Below are 16,236 nucleotides of genomic sequence, written 5' to 3'. Positions count from 1 at the left end.
CAGAGTAATCTGAGACACTGCGTCATCAACGGTCCAAAATAGAACATATCTTTCTCTTAAAAAAGAAAATAGGCCGGGTGGAGTGGCTCACGCCTGTAATCCCAGCACTTTGGGAGGCCAAGGCAGGTGGATCATGAGGTCAGGAGTTTAAGACCAGCCTGGCTAAGACAGTAAAACCCCGTCTCTACTAAAAATACAAAAATTAGCCGGGTGTGGTGGCAGGTGCCTGTAATCCCAGCTACTCAGGAGGCTGAGGCAGAGAACTGCTCGAACACGGGAGGTGGAGGTTACAGTGAGCCAAGATTGAGCCACTGCACTTCAGCCAGGGTGACAGAGTGAGACTCTGTCTCAAAAAAAAAGAAAGAAAGGAAAAGAAAAAAAAGAAAAGAAAAGAAAAGAAGTAGGCCAAGCGCAGTAGCATGGTGGCTCACACTACTTTGGGAGGCTGAGGCGGGTGGATGACTTGAAACCAGGAGTTTGAGACCACCCTGGCGAACATGGCAAAAGCCCATTTCTACTAAAAATACAAAAATTAGCCCGGCATGGTGATATACACCTGTAATTCCAGCTGCTTGGAAGGCTGAGGCAGGAGAATCACCTGAACCCAGGAGATGGAGGTTGCAGTGAGCCAAGATTGCGCCACTACACTCCAGCCTGGGCAACAGAGTAAGACTCTGTCTCACAAGAAAATAAAAACACGGTGGTGCACGCCTATAATCCCAGCACTTTGGAAGGCCGAGGCAGGTGGATCACAAGGTCAGGTGTTCGAGACCAGCCTGATCAACATGGTAAAACCCCATCTCTACTAAAAATATAAAAATTAGCTGGGTGTGGTGGCGTGCGTCTTTAATCCCAGCTACTCAGGAGCCTGAGGCAGGAGAAATGCTTGAACCTGGGAGGCAGAGGTTGCAGTGAGCTGGTATTGCGCCACTGCACTCCAGCCTGCGCGACAGAGTGAAACTCCATCTCAAAAACAAAACAAAACAAAAACAAAAACAAAAATAATCCGGGCTGAGCACAGGGCCTCACGCCTGTAATCCCAGCACTTTGGGAGGCTGAGGCGGGTAGATTATGAGGTCAGGAGATCGAGACCATCCTGGCCAACATGGTGAAACCCCATCTCTACTAAAATACAACATGGTGGCATGCATCTGTAATCCCAGCTACTCGGGAGGCTGAGGCAGGAGAAATGCTTGAACCCGGGAGGCAGAGGTTGCAGTGAGCTGATATTGTGCCACTGCACTCCAGTCTGGGCGACAGAGTGAGACTCCATCTCAAAAAAAACAAAAACAACCCGGGCTCAGTGCAGGGGCTCATGCCTGTAATCCCAGCACTTTGGGAGGCTGAGGCAGGTGAATCACAAGGTCAGGAGATCAAGACCATCCTGGCCAACATGGTGAAACTCCGTCTCTACTAAAATACTAAAAATTAGCTGGGCGTAGGGGCACGCATCTGTAATCCCAGCTACTCGGGAGGCTGAGGCAGGAGAATTGCTTGAACGTGGGTAGCAGAGGTTGCAGCGAGCCAAGATCACACTACTGCACTCCAGCTGGGTGACAGAGCAAGACTCTGTCTCAAAAAAAAAAAAAAAAAAAATTACCTCTGAAAATTAGTTTCTTCCAGATGGTCCAAGGGGTAACCATAAAGTAAATGCAAGAACCCATGATCTCTGTGCTCTTCATTGAGCAATAAAATCAAATATTTGTTTCCTCCCCCATAATATAACCATTAACTTTTGCTAAAAATACACTTATTCTACTCATGTAAAAGGTTACAGCAGAGGAGTATTTAAGTGAGCCTGTGCTAAGCTATCACAGATAACAGTTCTGCCTACACCAGCCACCCCAGCAGCCTGGAGAGGCACAGGCTCACACAGGGTCCCACATGCAGGACCAGGAGTCCAAACAGCAACCCTTAAATCTGCGAAATTCCAACCAACTTCACCACTCACTGCTTCCCTAAAATGCCCAACAGATTTCCACTATGAATTCCATTAACCTCTAAATGACAACTGCTCAACATGTTTGAAAGCTCACAAGAATATGGGGTCATCAAATTCTGATGGTCAAAGATCCTAGAACTCACTGATTTTAGTGTTGTCCCAAGCATCCTCCCTGTCTGCCTAAAACCTGCCCTCCTGCAGAGCCTACTGACAAGAGAGTGCCCTGGGCTTCATGCCCCTTACTTTTCCCTCCAGGCCACACAAAAGGCCCACATACAACAGCACTTTAAAAACACAAGCATACACCAGTCAACATTAACTACATAGTAGGAAAATTTCTGTTTTAAAAAATCAACCAATGGGGACAGGCAGGGTGGTTGACGCCTGTAATCCCAGCACTATGGGAAGCTGAAGTGGGCAGATCACTTGAGCTAAGAAGTTCAAGACCAGCCTGGGCAACATGGCAAAACCCTGTCTCTACAAAAAAATTAGCTGGGAATGGTGGTGTACACCTGTAGTCCCAGCTACTTGGAAGGCTGAGGTGGGAGGATTGCTTGAGTCCCAGAGGTCCAGGATGCAGTGAGCTGATATTGTGCCACTGTACTCCAATCTAGGTGCCAGAGTGAGACTGTCTCAAAAAAAAAAAAATCAACCACTAGGGGTGTCCATGAAAAAATACCATAGCAGGCCAGGCGCAGCAGCTCACACCTGTAATCCCAGCACTTTGGGAGGCCAAGGCAGGTGGATCACTTGAGGCCAGGAGTTCAAGACCAGCCTGGCCAACATGGTGAAACCCCGTCTCTACTAAAAATACAAAAATTAGCCATGCATGGTGGCACATGCCTATAATCCCAGCTACTCAGGAGGCTGAGGGATGAGTATTGCTTGAACCCAGGAGGCAGAGGTTGCAGTGAGCCAAGATTGTGCCGCTGTGCTCCGGCCTGGATGACAGAATGAAAATGTCTCAAAAATAAAAAATAAAATACAATAAAACATAAACAAATAACATGCAACATGTGACATTTTACTAGTAAAGATAAATAATGGTAGACCAGTTATTTTTCATCTACCTGAGCCAGCCAAAATTGGACCCCCTAGAAGTTCCCAGGTTGGGAATAATGATAAACATTCAGATAGTGTGAGCAGGGGAACCACTTCACTGAGACCAGGAGAGGTGCCTCCCTATACCCACAATGCCACCTACCTGCCCGAACTCCACGTCCCTAGGCTGCCCTAGCAGCTCTGCCACCAGGCCCACCCCTCTGGTGCACAAGGTGAAGGGGACACATGCATGTAAGTGCTCAAGACTCGAACTACTCGAAGCGGGTGAGGAGTGGGGAAGGCACTGCAAGGCAGACACAAGGGTTGGCATTAGATGGTGGGTTAAAGGGAAGGGAGAGAATATGGAATGAAAACAAATACTAGAACGTAGTTGCCAGGCTTAGGACTTGCAGCTAGGAGTGACGAAGAAAGGGAAAAACAACTTCTACAAGTTATTTGGAAGAAGCGGACACAGGCTGAGACAGGATAGGATGGAAAGAGGCTCTCCAGCAAGATGGTGCTGCACAGGAGGCAGGGCCCATGCCCACCATGCCAACAACGTCCCCTGAAGGAGACTGGGGCCATAGCTCCAAGGCCTGAGCACCAGCAAGAGGCTTCCAGGCCTGCTCTTGCAGGAAGGAGCCAAGGAAGGAATCGAAGCAGGAGGCTGGCCCAGCATCAGTCATGAGAACATGAGACACAGGATGAAACTGAGTCAGACTTAGGACCTGGGAGCCATGAAGGAGGGATTCAAAGCGAGTGCTCTTGTCAATTGGTTGAGGGAGCTCAGGGAGGGCATGGAGAAAGGGAGTGAAGGGTGTGCCACAGTGGACACACCTACAGTGCTGTCATGCAAGAGCTGGTGGTAGCTGAAACAGTCACATCTAGAGGCATTAGGGCCTCAACACTGCATCTTTCTAAGGAATTTACTGTGCACCACCTGGCAACACTCAAAGCATGAGCACAGTATCTACAGTTTTAATCATTCAATTAATGAATACTCACCACAGCTATTACAGGAATGAGTACTCCCAAGTTCCCTGCACTGCTAGAAGCCTAGAAAAGGATAGAATTGTTGTCATTAACGAGTATGTGTTTCTTTTATTAAAAAACAACAACACAAGCCACAACATAGTGTTACATAAACCTGGAATGTTTTAATCTAAGCAAAATGAGACAGATACAGAGAGAGGCATAGAGATGCTCATCCAGCAAAATTTTAATAGCGAAAAATGAAAACAAATGTGAAAAATAAACCATGATTACATAAATGATTATATAAATCATGACATTCTGCATAATTAGATATGATACAGCTATTGAAAATACAACTTTCTGAAAAGCACTTAGTCACCATGGAAAGAGCCCACAGTACGTGTCAAATAAAAAAAAATCAAGATTTAAGATTACGCTATGATTCAATCCCAATATGCATAAAAAAGCTAGGAAGAAATCTATCAAAGTGTTAATAATGATTACATATCTGAGTCGAGGAATGAGTGCTTTTTACTTTACTATTTGTAGTTTTCTGTATCTTTTCTAAAATAAACATATAGTCTTTCCAAGTTAGGGAAATTTGGGGGTTTACTTAACAATAAATAAAATATAAGATACCCTGGCTAGACACATAAATGTAGCTAATCTTCAGTACACACTAATTAATAAAAATTCTGGAAGCACAGGCCTAAGCCAACTTGATTTATGCTCTGTATCTATAATAACGACAGCAGCTGAAGACCTTGAGCATCCACTGCAGCCACGCACTGTGCTGAGTGCTTCACGTGCACTCACTTTTGGGGAGATTCACAAGAGGTCTTAGTAGCTTGCCAAGGCCACATAGCACCTCAGTGGCAGGGACAGAATGCCAAGCTGTAAATATATACACCTACTATGTACCCACATAAATTTTTTTGAAAATTTAAAAAAGAATGCCATGCTGGTTTCCCTGGGCTGGGAGCCACAAGGGTGGCCCTGCCTGGTCCCCTCTGGGAAACTGATGGCCTAAGGGCTGCCTGATGATGGGGAACAACCCGCAGATCTTAGTTTAATTTATAATCACAGCTCCTTGTTCTCCACAAGGTAGGGCACTGAGGTCCAATTTCCAGGGGAGAGCAAGCTCCTAAAAGACCCCTCAGACAGGTTACAGCCTCTGCTTTCTCAGGTGTTCAGCATCACTTTGTATCATCAGCACCCTCCTCTTATCCCGATGCCTAAGTTCCTGCTAGATGTGCAGGACATCCTTCTCTCCTGTGCATTGAGGTGGTCCTAGCTGTGTGCCCCACTAGGAGACTTGGGAAGTTAATCAGCCACATCACTGTCAGAGGGCCCGGCATAACAAGGCTGAATTAGGGACAGGAGTCTTAGGATCCCTGCTTGCACCAGCCACTCCCTCTTGGCTGAGACTTTCACAGGGAGAATCCTTCATACAGTTGTCATCTCCAGATGTCACTCTTCACAGAGGCCTTCTCAACCAGCACAATCTAAAGTGCCCCTCACCACAATGCCCTGTTTCATTCTCTCCCTAAGCCCCACAGGAATAGAGGATCCTGTCTGTCTCGTTCACTTCTGTAACACCCTCATCTAGAGCAAAGGTTGGTAAACTATGGCCCATGGACCAAATCCAACCCAAAGCCTGTTCTTGCAAATACAATTTTATAGGAGCACAGCCACGTCTGTTCATTCATAGACTGGTGACCACAGAAGAGTTGAGCTGAGCAGTTGCAACAGAGGCTGTATGGCCTGTAAAGTGTCAAGTATTTACACTCTGGCCCTTTACAGAAAAGGTGGGCTGACCCCTGACCTAGAACAGTAGCTGGCACAGAGTAGGTGAACAATAACTAGGGGAAGGGGAAAGTGGGAAGGGAAAGAAAGGAAGGGAGAGGAAGTGACAAAACAGGGTGCAAGCAGAGATATGGTAGAGCAACTAGTGCCCACGTGACATGTTACTGGGGAGTTATGGAGGAAGAGGCCTCACCTACCTCAGCCCTACCACAAATGTATATGGGCATTCAAGACATGGTGTTTGTCTCTGCGGATCCGTCTTCTTTGGGTGTTCTGAGATTAGGTGAAATCTGGCCCTTCTCAAGTTCCCACTGTGTTCTGATGATGGGCCCTTAAAGTCCCCCTAGGCCCAGCTACCATCCCTGGGCTTCATGATGGAGGCAAGAAGAGACGGAGGGGCCCATGGGGAGCTGAGACTAGACTGTTGTCATGTCACTACCCTGGGATGGGGAAGGCAGCTACTGCGAGCTGGATATAACCCAGTGAGAAAGCTGCCCTCTTCCCAGATCCCTGCCAACATCCTTGAGAAAGAACCCCACTCCTTCTTTCTTGCCAGGCACATTTAAATCACTCAACAAAGAAACTACCATATTCCAACCAAGATGGCACCTGGAGACTATGCCTTGGCCAGCAGGGATGGGGCACTAATGGGGAGAGCACAACCATCCTCCTTCCTACCTTCAAGGCGGGGCCCTTCTCACTTGCCCTCTCGCTGGCTCGCTTCCCCTCCAGCCCCAGCTGCACAAACAACTCCAGCAGGTTCATGAGCAGCTCATCCACCAGGTGCTCGTCTTGGATGTTGGCTGCGATGTTGGCCAGAGCATTAATCACCGCCAGGGAGCAATGCCTGAAGAGGAAGGAGTGAAATAACAGTCACTGCCAGGCCCTCAACTGTGCCCAAGGGATGGGGCTGCAGGGGTGAGGCAAGCTGGGCAGGCCAGGCCCAGCCTACCTTACCACACTCCTCCAGTGTCTACAAACCAAAGGACTCTCAAGTGGAGAAGAACATGTCATCTTCATGAAAAACAGCCCCTAAAAGAAAGCCAACTGCTGTAGAAATGACTGCAATCCTCTCTCCTGGGATGTAGTAAGGACCTCCAGGAGACTAAGTTCCAGGCATCTGCACACTGGGGACCTGTGAGGGTCTCAGGACACTTCCCTCTGCAGGGCTGAAAATGAAAGGGCCCATGTCCAGGCATTCCAGGTTGGATCTTGCTTTCCCCCCACAAATCACAAAGAGCCTTAATGCATCTTTTATCACCCACAGAACTTTCACCTCATGACCAGCTTCTCCCTAATGCTGCCTCCACCTTGGAGCCGATGTCAGTATTTATTTACATTGAATGCTCAGAAAGTGTTCCAGGGTCCTGCCTCAGGATCTTGGCTGGCCCCATGTAAACCCCAGATGTGAAGCTGACACTGCCCCTTTGGCCAGAAACCAGGAACCACTGCAGCTGACCAGGCTTCTGTGGCCCTGGAGACTGCCAGACTCTGTCACATCCAAGCAGCATGACCCTGGGTAAGTTACTTAAGTCTTTGAGCCTCAGTTTCTTCTTAAGTAAAACAGGATGACAATTCCTCTTCGTAGGATCACGGGAGGAGTGAAACACTACATGAAGCACTGAGTATGTCATCTGTCCCACTAAGAAATCCCAGAGCAATGGCAGTCATGGCAAAAGGCAACCCCTTTGCAGTCAGGTAAATACCTGGTAGGTCAAGGGTAAACAAAGGGCAGTAAATGCTTCCACTAGTGAGGAAGAGGACAAATCATTTTTGGCGGCAATTTGAGAAAAGACTTTATGGAAGGAGAGACAAGTTGAGCCAGAGCTGAAGAACTGGAAGGACGGAGACTGGCACGTGCTACAGACACAGAGTTAAGGTGTGGCAGAACACCTAAGAGGGGTTGGAGCAAAGACAGCCGGGGAGGCAGTTGAAAAGGTGCCCAGACCAAGGGCCCAGCAGTCACATAGGCACAAGGAAGCAACATGTTGGCCTGTGTGCAGGTTCCACAGCAGAGAATGTGACAGAGGAAGGAAGAAAAGGAAAGTCTGACCCCATCCCCAATCCAGTCCTCAGGCTGTTCTAGTAGCCTGGGTTCATGACAGTGGCAGCAAGAAGGCAATGAAATAGTATCGATGTGAGAGACAGCTCTATTGATTGGGAGCTTTCACATACGGGACCTCATTCCCAGCTGGAGACAAGTTCGCATTTTTGGTAGATTTGGACACTGAGGCAGAGAGGTTTAGCATTTTCTGAGGTCATGCAGCCACATGGCATGGCTCCACAGTTGCACTCGCACTCACTAAACTGAAGAGAATCTCAGAGGAAAGTCTGGATTTCACAGTCAGAAGGGAGGAGCCTGGAGGTTGAGAAGGGTAATGCCAGCAGAAGGGCTCTCTTCTTCCCTCCCCAGCCTCCTGTCCTTATCTGACTTCACCTCTCCCCTTCCCTCTCTTCCAAACATGGACGAACATGTGCCTGTCCTTAAGACATTCCTAGAGGAGAGTAAGGAATAGCCAAGAAGCATCTCTCAGTCTTTCAGGGAAAACTGGTTAGACTTTATACAAGTATCGAATGAAGACATTTAATGCCTTCTTCCTTGGACCCAAAATCCTACTTCTCTGAATTGAACCCACGGAAAGCATCAAAGATGCTCACAGATATGTAGCTGTTAGGCTGTCAATGCTGCATTTATTAGTGGGAAAAGGAAAACAACCTAACATCCAAGCTAGAGACTGGCTGGTTAAATCTTGGTTCTGCTACAGGATGGGAAGCTCCGCAACCTCTAAAGACGACCTGCACAGGATCGTTCATGCTGTGGCTGATGTGCTGCCCCATAAAAAAGCAAGTCAGCTGTGTGTGCAGCATGGGCCCAATCAGAAGGAGAGGGAGGAGCTGAGACCTTGTGCACGGAGATGCTCGGTGGTCACCTCCAGGTGAGGGCCACAGTGGGTTTTCATTTCCCCTATTATGTGTGCACTGATCTGTAACATATAGTGCTCTTGTAGGAAGAGTTTATGTGGCTCAAGCCTGTAATCCCAGCACTTTGGGAGGCCAAGGCGGGTGGATCACGAGGTCAAGAGATCGAGACCATCCTGGTCAACATGGTGAAACCCCGTCTCTACTAATACAAAAAATTAGCTGGGCACGGTGGCGTGTGCCTGTAATCCCAGCTACTCAGGAGGCTGAGGCAGGAGAATTGCCTGAACCCAGGAGGCGGAGATTGCGGTGAGCCGAGATCGCGCCATTGCGCTCCAGCCTGGGTATCAAGAGCGAAACTCCGTCTCAAAAAAAAAAAAAAAAAAAGAGACAAATTCACAAACCTTACATTTTCAAAGTGAGTTAAATACTGTCATGATCCAAAGTGACAATGAGGTCCAGTTACCTGTAGCCATGGTCCTTGTAATCTTTGGTGGCTGAGTACACGACAGAGCTGGCCTTCACACTGATCTGCTGGAAGAGGTTCCACACTTCCTGGTAGATGTATTGCTGGGAGAGAGCGAGGGGCACTGTAACCATGCGATGCCCTCATGAGGCCCCTCCTGTCAGCACCCAGAGAAAAAGCTCTGGAATCATGGGGCACAACAGCCCAAAGACCATCAGCCCAAAGATCATCCATTTCTAAAGCTGTAATCAAACCTCAAATTAAAAGCTAAAAGGGACGTGGCTGAGATTCAAATCTGTTATAGTACACTGACAAGAAATTAAACCTCTTTTTCCCCAGCACTCACAGCACCTTACACTATTCTTACTACTCGGTGTTGAAACAGTTGCCAGCATTTAATGTATCTGCAAGGTATATTTAATCTGCATTTTTACAACCCTTATAGTTAAGAGTTTAATGTAGCTTGTTAGTGATATTCCAGCTCTGGCTTTCCTTACATTTCCGGTGATAACCAGGCAGCCCAGCTGGTCAATAATCAACACATCGAGAGGGGAGGGTGGCTGGCAGAATTTCTGCTGCAGGATCTGCAGAATGGGCTCCATGACTTTTGGGGTGTCCCTCAAGGCCACTGCAATATGTCCCAAGGCTCGGATTGTGTGGTCTGGAATCAAGTGAGCATCCCTACAGAAAGAAGAACAGAAGCACCCTAGCAACAGTCTTCCAGCATGTAGTAGTGAAACAGAACCAGAGACTACAATCTAGACCTTAATTTCATCACAGTCTTAATGAAGTGTTCATCTGAAACTGATAGCCCAGGATTTTAACCACCAGCAGAAACACAAACCCCAGGCACTAGGCTGGATGACAAAGATCTTCCTCGACTTCCAAACAGTCGTCCATGAAATACATTCCAAGGTGGGCTTCACCTTAAATCCTGTGACAACACTGATACATACCTATGCTCTGAGACAAGGAGATAAGGACAGAAGCATCCATAGGCACAATGCCAGGTGCCCCACACAAGCCTGCTGAGAACAATGGGCTGCCTCTGAGAGACAGGAATGGGGACGTACTTGTCACTCTCCTGGGAGATATAGAGTCGGTTGGACAGGCTGGCCAAGAATGCCTCCACAATCACTGGGTCCACGGTCAATCCAGCCTTCAGGCACCTGCACAGCAAGAAAACCCATGTGGCATTGAGGAATCAAAACAAGATTTGTTCTTAAATTTTTCCTTCCTTAGGCCTACAAAGTTTAAAGAACTACTCTGAATTTTCTTCCCCCAAAATTGGAAGTCATAACACAGAATGAATTCAAAGAACTACTCCAGATTTTGCCCACTTGATAAATATCTCAGTCAGAAACAATAATTTTATTATTTTGTCCAGAACAGTTTCCTTTGGAGTATCATGCTCACCCTAATTCCAATTTTCAATTTCTTGTACTGTTCCTTAAGGTCACAGTGACTGATCCCAAAGACAAATGGTCCCAAGATAGCAGAGAGAACATCACAATTATATACTAAGGTTTTTATGATAAAGAGAAACACTTATGTTATACAGGAAAGGGGAAAAACATAAAGCACCTAAAAACATAAAATCTTGTAAGATGTCCTAGCTCACCACATCTGTTTGGCTCCTGGGCCAGACTTTGGAGAACAGTTTGAGTCTGACAGACAAGCTGCCATCTTGATGTAGCTTCCAAGAGCAAGAAACCAGAATCCAGGAAAAGAGGCATTTTCATGGAAATCAGACTGCATTTGGCTCCCAACTTGGAAGAACAAGAGTCCACAGTGCAGGAGTCTGGGCAGCAAGGGGTACCTGATCATATTTAAAAACCTCACATTTATATTAAATATTCCACAGAAAACAAGGTAAAGAAAATAGGATGATATGTTACTCTGGATGGTGAGCTAATGAATAATCCTTTTCTACTTATCTATACATTACAATTTTTCTCTTGTAAGAATTTCTTAATACATTTATGATCAGGAAAAGAAAAGAAGTAAAATATATAATAATTCCTCTTTATAGATCAAGTGTAGGTTTAAAATAATCAGAAACAAGCTTTAAAAGAGTATAAACGTGGCTGGGCACGGTGGCTCATGCCTGAAATTCCAGCACTTTGGGAGGCCAAGGCGGGCGGATCACAAGGTCAGGAGTTCAAGACCAGTCAGGCCAACACAGTGAAATCCTATCTCTACTGAAAATACAAAAAATTAGCTGGGCATGGTGGTGTGCACCTGTCATCCCAGCTACTCAGGAGGCTGAGGCAGGAGAATCGCTTGAACCTGGGAGGCAGAGGTTGTAGTAAGTCAAGATTGTGCCATTGCACTCCAGCCTGGGTGACAGAGCAAGACTCCGTTTCAAAAAAAAAAAAAGTATAAATGTCTCTTATTTTGTAATGAGCCTCTGTCTGGAGCACTGTTGTCTACTTATCACATGCCCAGTTTCACACCTGCAAATGTTGTCAATAGCGATGTCCCGGAGCTGCTCGTACATGGAGGGCTGGCTCTTCTTACCGGACATGACGTTCAGGGTTGACTCAGAATGTTCATTGGTCACACTGATTTTTATATCACTGCCAGCAACTGAAAGTAAAAATTCAAACACATACCTGGTTAAGCCTATAATTTTCCATCATCATCTTTATAATTCAAAAACCAAGATAATATGCTGATCATTTATAAAAGCAAAATGATCACTCTAAAAACATCTGACCAAACATTTTAGAAACAGAAGAGTCCAAGACCAACAGGAAAGAACATGTTTAAATCAAAAGGAAGAATATTCAGGTTGCAAAGTGATAAATACGGAAAACCAGCACTTTCTCAATAAACTGTTTAAAAGTACTGACAACCAACTACCGAAGGCAGCTCTGAGTGTGACTGAGGCATGGCCCTGCGCTCAGAGTTATTTCACTAATGTGGACAAAGCCTGGTAAAGGTTCGGATGTCTGAGAGAACCCTCACCGCTACGAGGTCCAGGGAAGTCTTGTTTTCTGTTTTTGCTTTCGTTTTATTTGAGATAGGGTCTTGCTCTGTCACCCAGACTAGAGTGCAGTGGCTCTATCACAGTTCACTGTATCCTCAACTTCCTGGGCTCAAGTCATCCTTCAGCTTCAGTCTCCCGAGTAGCTGGGACTACAGGTGAGCGCCATCATGCCCAGCTAAATCTTTAAACTGCCATAAGTCTTCATCTAAAGGGTTAGATAAAAACAGCCATCTTCATATGACTGTGGGTGATACTACATCAGAGCCACTAGCACACAGGTATTTAATTAACGTTAATTATCGTTCCATTGTATGTGGAAACATCATAATCCATTCTCACAGGGGTAGCAGGGACTAGGCCCCTGGCTAAGTGTTTGAGGCACATAGGATTTGCATTTTAGACTTCCACAGTAAGAGATGTCAAAAGAAAACAGGACTTGAAGGGGACTTTGGTGGTAACAGGAACACAGGATGGGAGAAGCCCGGGGAGGAAAGGCCTGGCGCTTGGAGGGAACGCAGAGGGAAAGACAGAAGGAAAGCTGTGGTGAATGAATGCACTCAGGTGCAGTCATGAAACCTGTGTGGGGCTCACACACAGTCACAAAGCCCCTTTCTCAGGGCCTGAAGGGCATGCATCTGTTATTACCTGTGTGGTACTGACTGTGGTACTTGTAGAGCTTCACCAGAACTGGGGATGGGATGACCAAGAAGTCTCGCAAGGACGGTGTCACAGAGTGCACCACCACTGGGAACCTCTCGCACAGGCGGCCCAAACCCTGCAACACATCATCAACCTGTCATATGGCCTGTGGTGTGGGACCGTCTGAGCAGGCCCTGAGCAGGGAGATGCTCAACCCTTCAGTACCAAAGTCTGACCCAAAACTTCTAAGGTCAAAGCTCCCACAGGCCACCTGCCCAGGACATAAAAAGACAGAAGGGATGGTGCTGCCTCTCCTCTACCTATAGGGGATATCAGCTTTTTTTTTTTTTTTTTTGAGACAGGGTGTCACTCTGTTGCCCGTAGAGTGCAGTGGCACAATTATGGCTCACTGCAGCCTTGACTTCCTGGGCTTAAGCAATCTTCCCACCTCAGCTTCCTGAGTAGCTGGGACTATGGGCACACACCACCATGCCTAACTAATTCTAATTTTTTGTAGAGACGGACTCTGACTATGTTGCCCAGGCTGGTCTTAAACTGCTGGGCTCAAGCGATCCCAACTCTTCCTCCCAAAGTATTGCATTACAGGCATGGGCCACTGCATCTGGCCAGGGGATATACATTGTTAAAGTGTACTCATCTCTTTTGGAAGCAAACTAAGGAGAAAGGGACAAAATAGAATTTATTATTTAAAAAAAATTTTTTTTTTTGAGATGGGGTTTCACCAAGTTGGCCAGGCTGGTCTCAAACTCCTGACCTCAGGTGATCCGCCTGTCTCGGCCTCCCAAAGTGCTGGGATTACAGGCGTGAGCCACCATACCTGGCCCAAAATAGAATTTTTAAATAATGGCAGGTGTGGAGTCAGTGGGATTGTGAGAAGATAAGAGTCTCAGCAGAGCAGACCCACCACTGTGGAAGTCAGGAGACGTCCCCTTGTGTGGCCCCATGACACATATCCATAGTCCTTCCCGCACAGGCCTTTGGAACGGCCCCACAGCCTCACAACAAAGGTGAACTGAAGCCAGCTGCATCCGGATGCCATTTGCAGAAAGCCCTAGCATCCTGTAGGGGGCAGCCCACACTCAGTGATGAACTGTACACAGCAGGTGCTGGTAAAGCTCCTAAAGACAGAACTGGCATGGTCTCTGCTGCTGGGGTGTCCACCATAGCCTGAACAGCAACAGCATTAGCAGAGGGAGGCCCTACAGATGGAATTTGAGCCTTTCTGGGTTCAGGGAGACTGACCTGCAAACAGCAGATCAGCAGGGGCAAGTGAGCAATGATGACTTTGCTGGACGTCTTGGACTGCAGCTTCTCAGACAGCTTGATGCAAAGGTTTTCTGCACCTTAATTTAAAACCAAAAGAGATGAGTGATCAGCACAGGCCAGTCTTTCTAACACACTTATCCACCAAGCAAGCACATAATTTAATCAAATCCCAGAGACATACTTTAGGTGGGGCCTATTCATACTGAGAGGTCACACGGTGTGTGACTCTCTTTGCCACTGGCCCCAAGGCCCCTTGTCCCTGCCATGTTCATTCCATAGGAAAACTTCCCATTCTATTCCTCCCCTAGAAAAACACTTCACCTGAAGGCACTGAGTTTCCATGTTACCACAAAAAGCCTAAAGAACCAGCAAGATACAGCAGAGAGCACACATAGGCCCTGTGGCCATGGGCATCCCCATCGTCCAAGGTCCACTGCACTCCATGCAGGACAGGACACCAGACGTGCAGAGCACGGCAGTGGCTGATGCTCCACTCTGCACATGCCTAGGAGACCTACTGCAACTGCCCGTGCTAGTAATAGAGCTAAGTGTTCTAGAAGTTGTTTGGGGAAACCTGTGGGGAAGATACCCTCTAGGGCGTGCCTGGAGCTCACAAGAGAGGCAAGGCAGTCTGTCTCACCCTGCTCATCCTTCACAGCCCACACCATGAGGTCCACACAGGCGGCATTCGCCTGGCAGCGCAGTTTGAGGGGGCTCAGCTCATTGTGGATCCGGTCTGCATCATGCAGAATCTTCTGGAGCTCCCCCTGGCTCGTGTTGAACTGCTCCAGCACAAAATCATGGATCTCCTTCACAAAGGAGGTTGGGAGGTCTGCAGGAAAGAGGGTGGCATCACAACTGGGAACAAAACTACAGCAGAACACAGGCAGTGCTGGAAGCAGCTACAGTCTTCCCTTTTTAACAAAAACCCCAGAAAAGTAGCATTTTCTACTGGGCACTGTGGGTCCAAGAATGCCACTGGGAAGAAGTTGGATAGGAGGTACACAGCTGTCCTCCACATGCACACAACCTGGCAATCAGAGGAAATGATCATTTCCCGGGGATGTTACAGCCATGGCTTTGTTTTAAGCAGTCAATGTACTAAAACTTGAATACATGAAATATATAAATTGGGAAGTATCATCACTGGAACTGCTTCCACTGACAATATGAAATACTTCAGTGATTTTTTTTTAAAGGAAAAAACTGGTTGCAGCCCTAAGAAGAGAATTATCTGAAAAACACTCACCCTGAGTTTGAGAGACTTTTCAAACTCTCATCCTCAGGGCCTGGAAAATTCAGAAAAACCACCAGGATGCACCCAAGTCAGCCCAGCCAAGGCAGCGAGCGACACACAGCATGGGTGGAGGGAAGGGCAGGGGCAATCCCTGATGCCTCTTTTTAGGGAGTCTCAGCCCTTGCTGTGGTCCCAGATGACTCAGCTTCCGAGGAATGTTCAGAATCAGATTAGGAAAGCAGTTACTAAATTCTGCTACATCTTCCTGATAGAATATTATGTGCTCATCAAAACTTATGTTTATGAAGAATACTCAACAGTGTGAGGGGAGAGCACAGAAAAAACATTTTGTAAAATGCGTAAGATTGTTTCCTTACTTCTGGGGAAAAAATCATGAAAGAGGGACTAGAATAAAATGAAAATTGTTGTGTGTGCACATTAACTATTAAGCTATTGTCTCGGGTTGGGTGCGGTGGCTAACACCTGTACTCCCAGCACTTTGGGAGACCACAGTGGATGGATCATTTGAGTTCAAGAACAGCCTGGCCAACATGGTAAAACCCTGTCTCTACTTAAAATACAAAAATTAGGCGGGCGTGATGGCACATGTCTGTAATCCCAGCTACTTGCGAGGCTCAGGCATAAGAGAATTGCTTGTGCCTGGGAGACAGAGGTTGCAGTGAGCCCAGATCATGCCAATGCAATCCAGCCTGGGCGACAAAGCAAGACTCTGCCTAAAAAAACCTAGTATCTCTATGTTAACAGATTACAAGTATTACAAGTGCTTCATTTCTTTTTTTTATTTTCTTCTTTTTTTAATTTTTTTGAGATGGAGTTTCACTCTGTCACCCAGGCTGGAGTACAGTGGCACAATCTGGGCTTATTGTAACCTCTGCCTCCCGAGTTCAAGTGATTCTCCTGCCTCAGCCTCC

General features: G+C 46.9%; 1 protein-coding gene across 2 annotated transcripts in view; it reads right to left on the bottom strand.

Annotated features, from left to right (window-relative positions):
• The window catches only part of PI4KA (phosphatidylinositol 4-kinase alpha), a 161,179-nt gene that overhangs the window by 81,837 nt on the left and 63,106 nt on the right, over window positions 1-16,236 (bottom strand). For both annotated transcript variants that reach the window (XM_012466500.2, XM_064371904.1), the window contains exons 11-19: window positions 14,708-14,899; window positions 14,044-14,144; window positions 12,787-12,916; window positions 11,606-11,738; window positions 10,223-10,318; window positions 9,647-9,830; window positions 9,150-9,253; window positions 6,443-6,611; window positions 3,989-4,039 (exon numbers count right to left, since the gene is read on the bottom strand). In XM_012466500.2, coding sequence (XP_012321923.2) covers window positions 3,989-4,039; window positions 6,443-6,611; window positions 9,150-9,253; window positions 9,647-9,830; window positions 10,223-10,318; window positions 11,606-11,738; window positions 12,787-12,916; window positions 14,044-14,144; window positions 14,708-14,899 — 1,160 coding nt within the window. The remainder of the gene's footprint in view (window positions 1-3,988; window positions 4,040-6,442; window positions 6,612-9,149; window positions 9,254-9,646; window positions 9,831-10,222; window positions 10,319-11,605; window positions 11,739-12,786; window positions 12,917-14,043; window positions 14,145-14,707; window positions 14,900-16,236) is intronic.

The sequence above is a fragment of the Aotus nancymaae genome, unplaced genomic scaffold, assembly GCF_030222135.1.
Source record: "Aotus nancymaae isolate 86718 unplaced genomic scaffold, 86718_ANA_hifiasm-v0.15.2.pri h1tg000210l, whole genome shotgun sequence".
Classification (NCBI taxonomy): domain Eukaryota; kingdom Metazoa; phylum Chordata; class Mammalia; order Primates; family Aotidae; genus Aotus; species Aotus nancymaae.
Note: the sequence above shows the minus strand (reverse complement) of the source record. Positions and strands in the feature narration are given on the sequence as shown.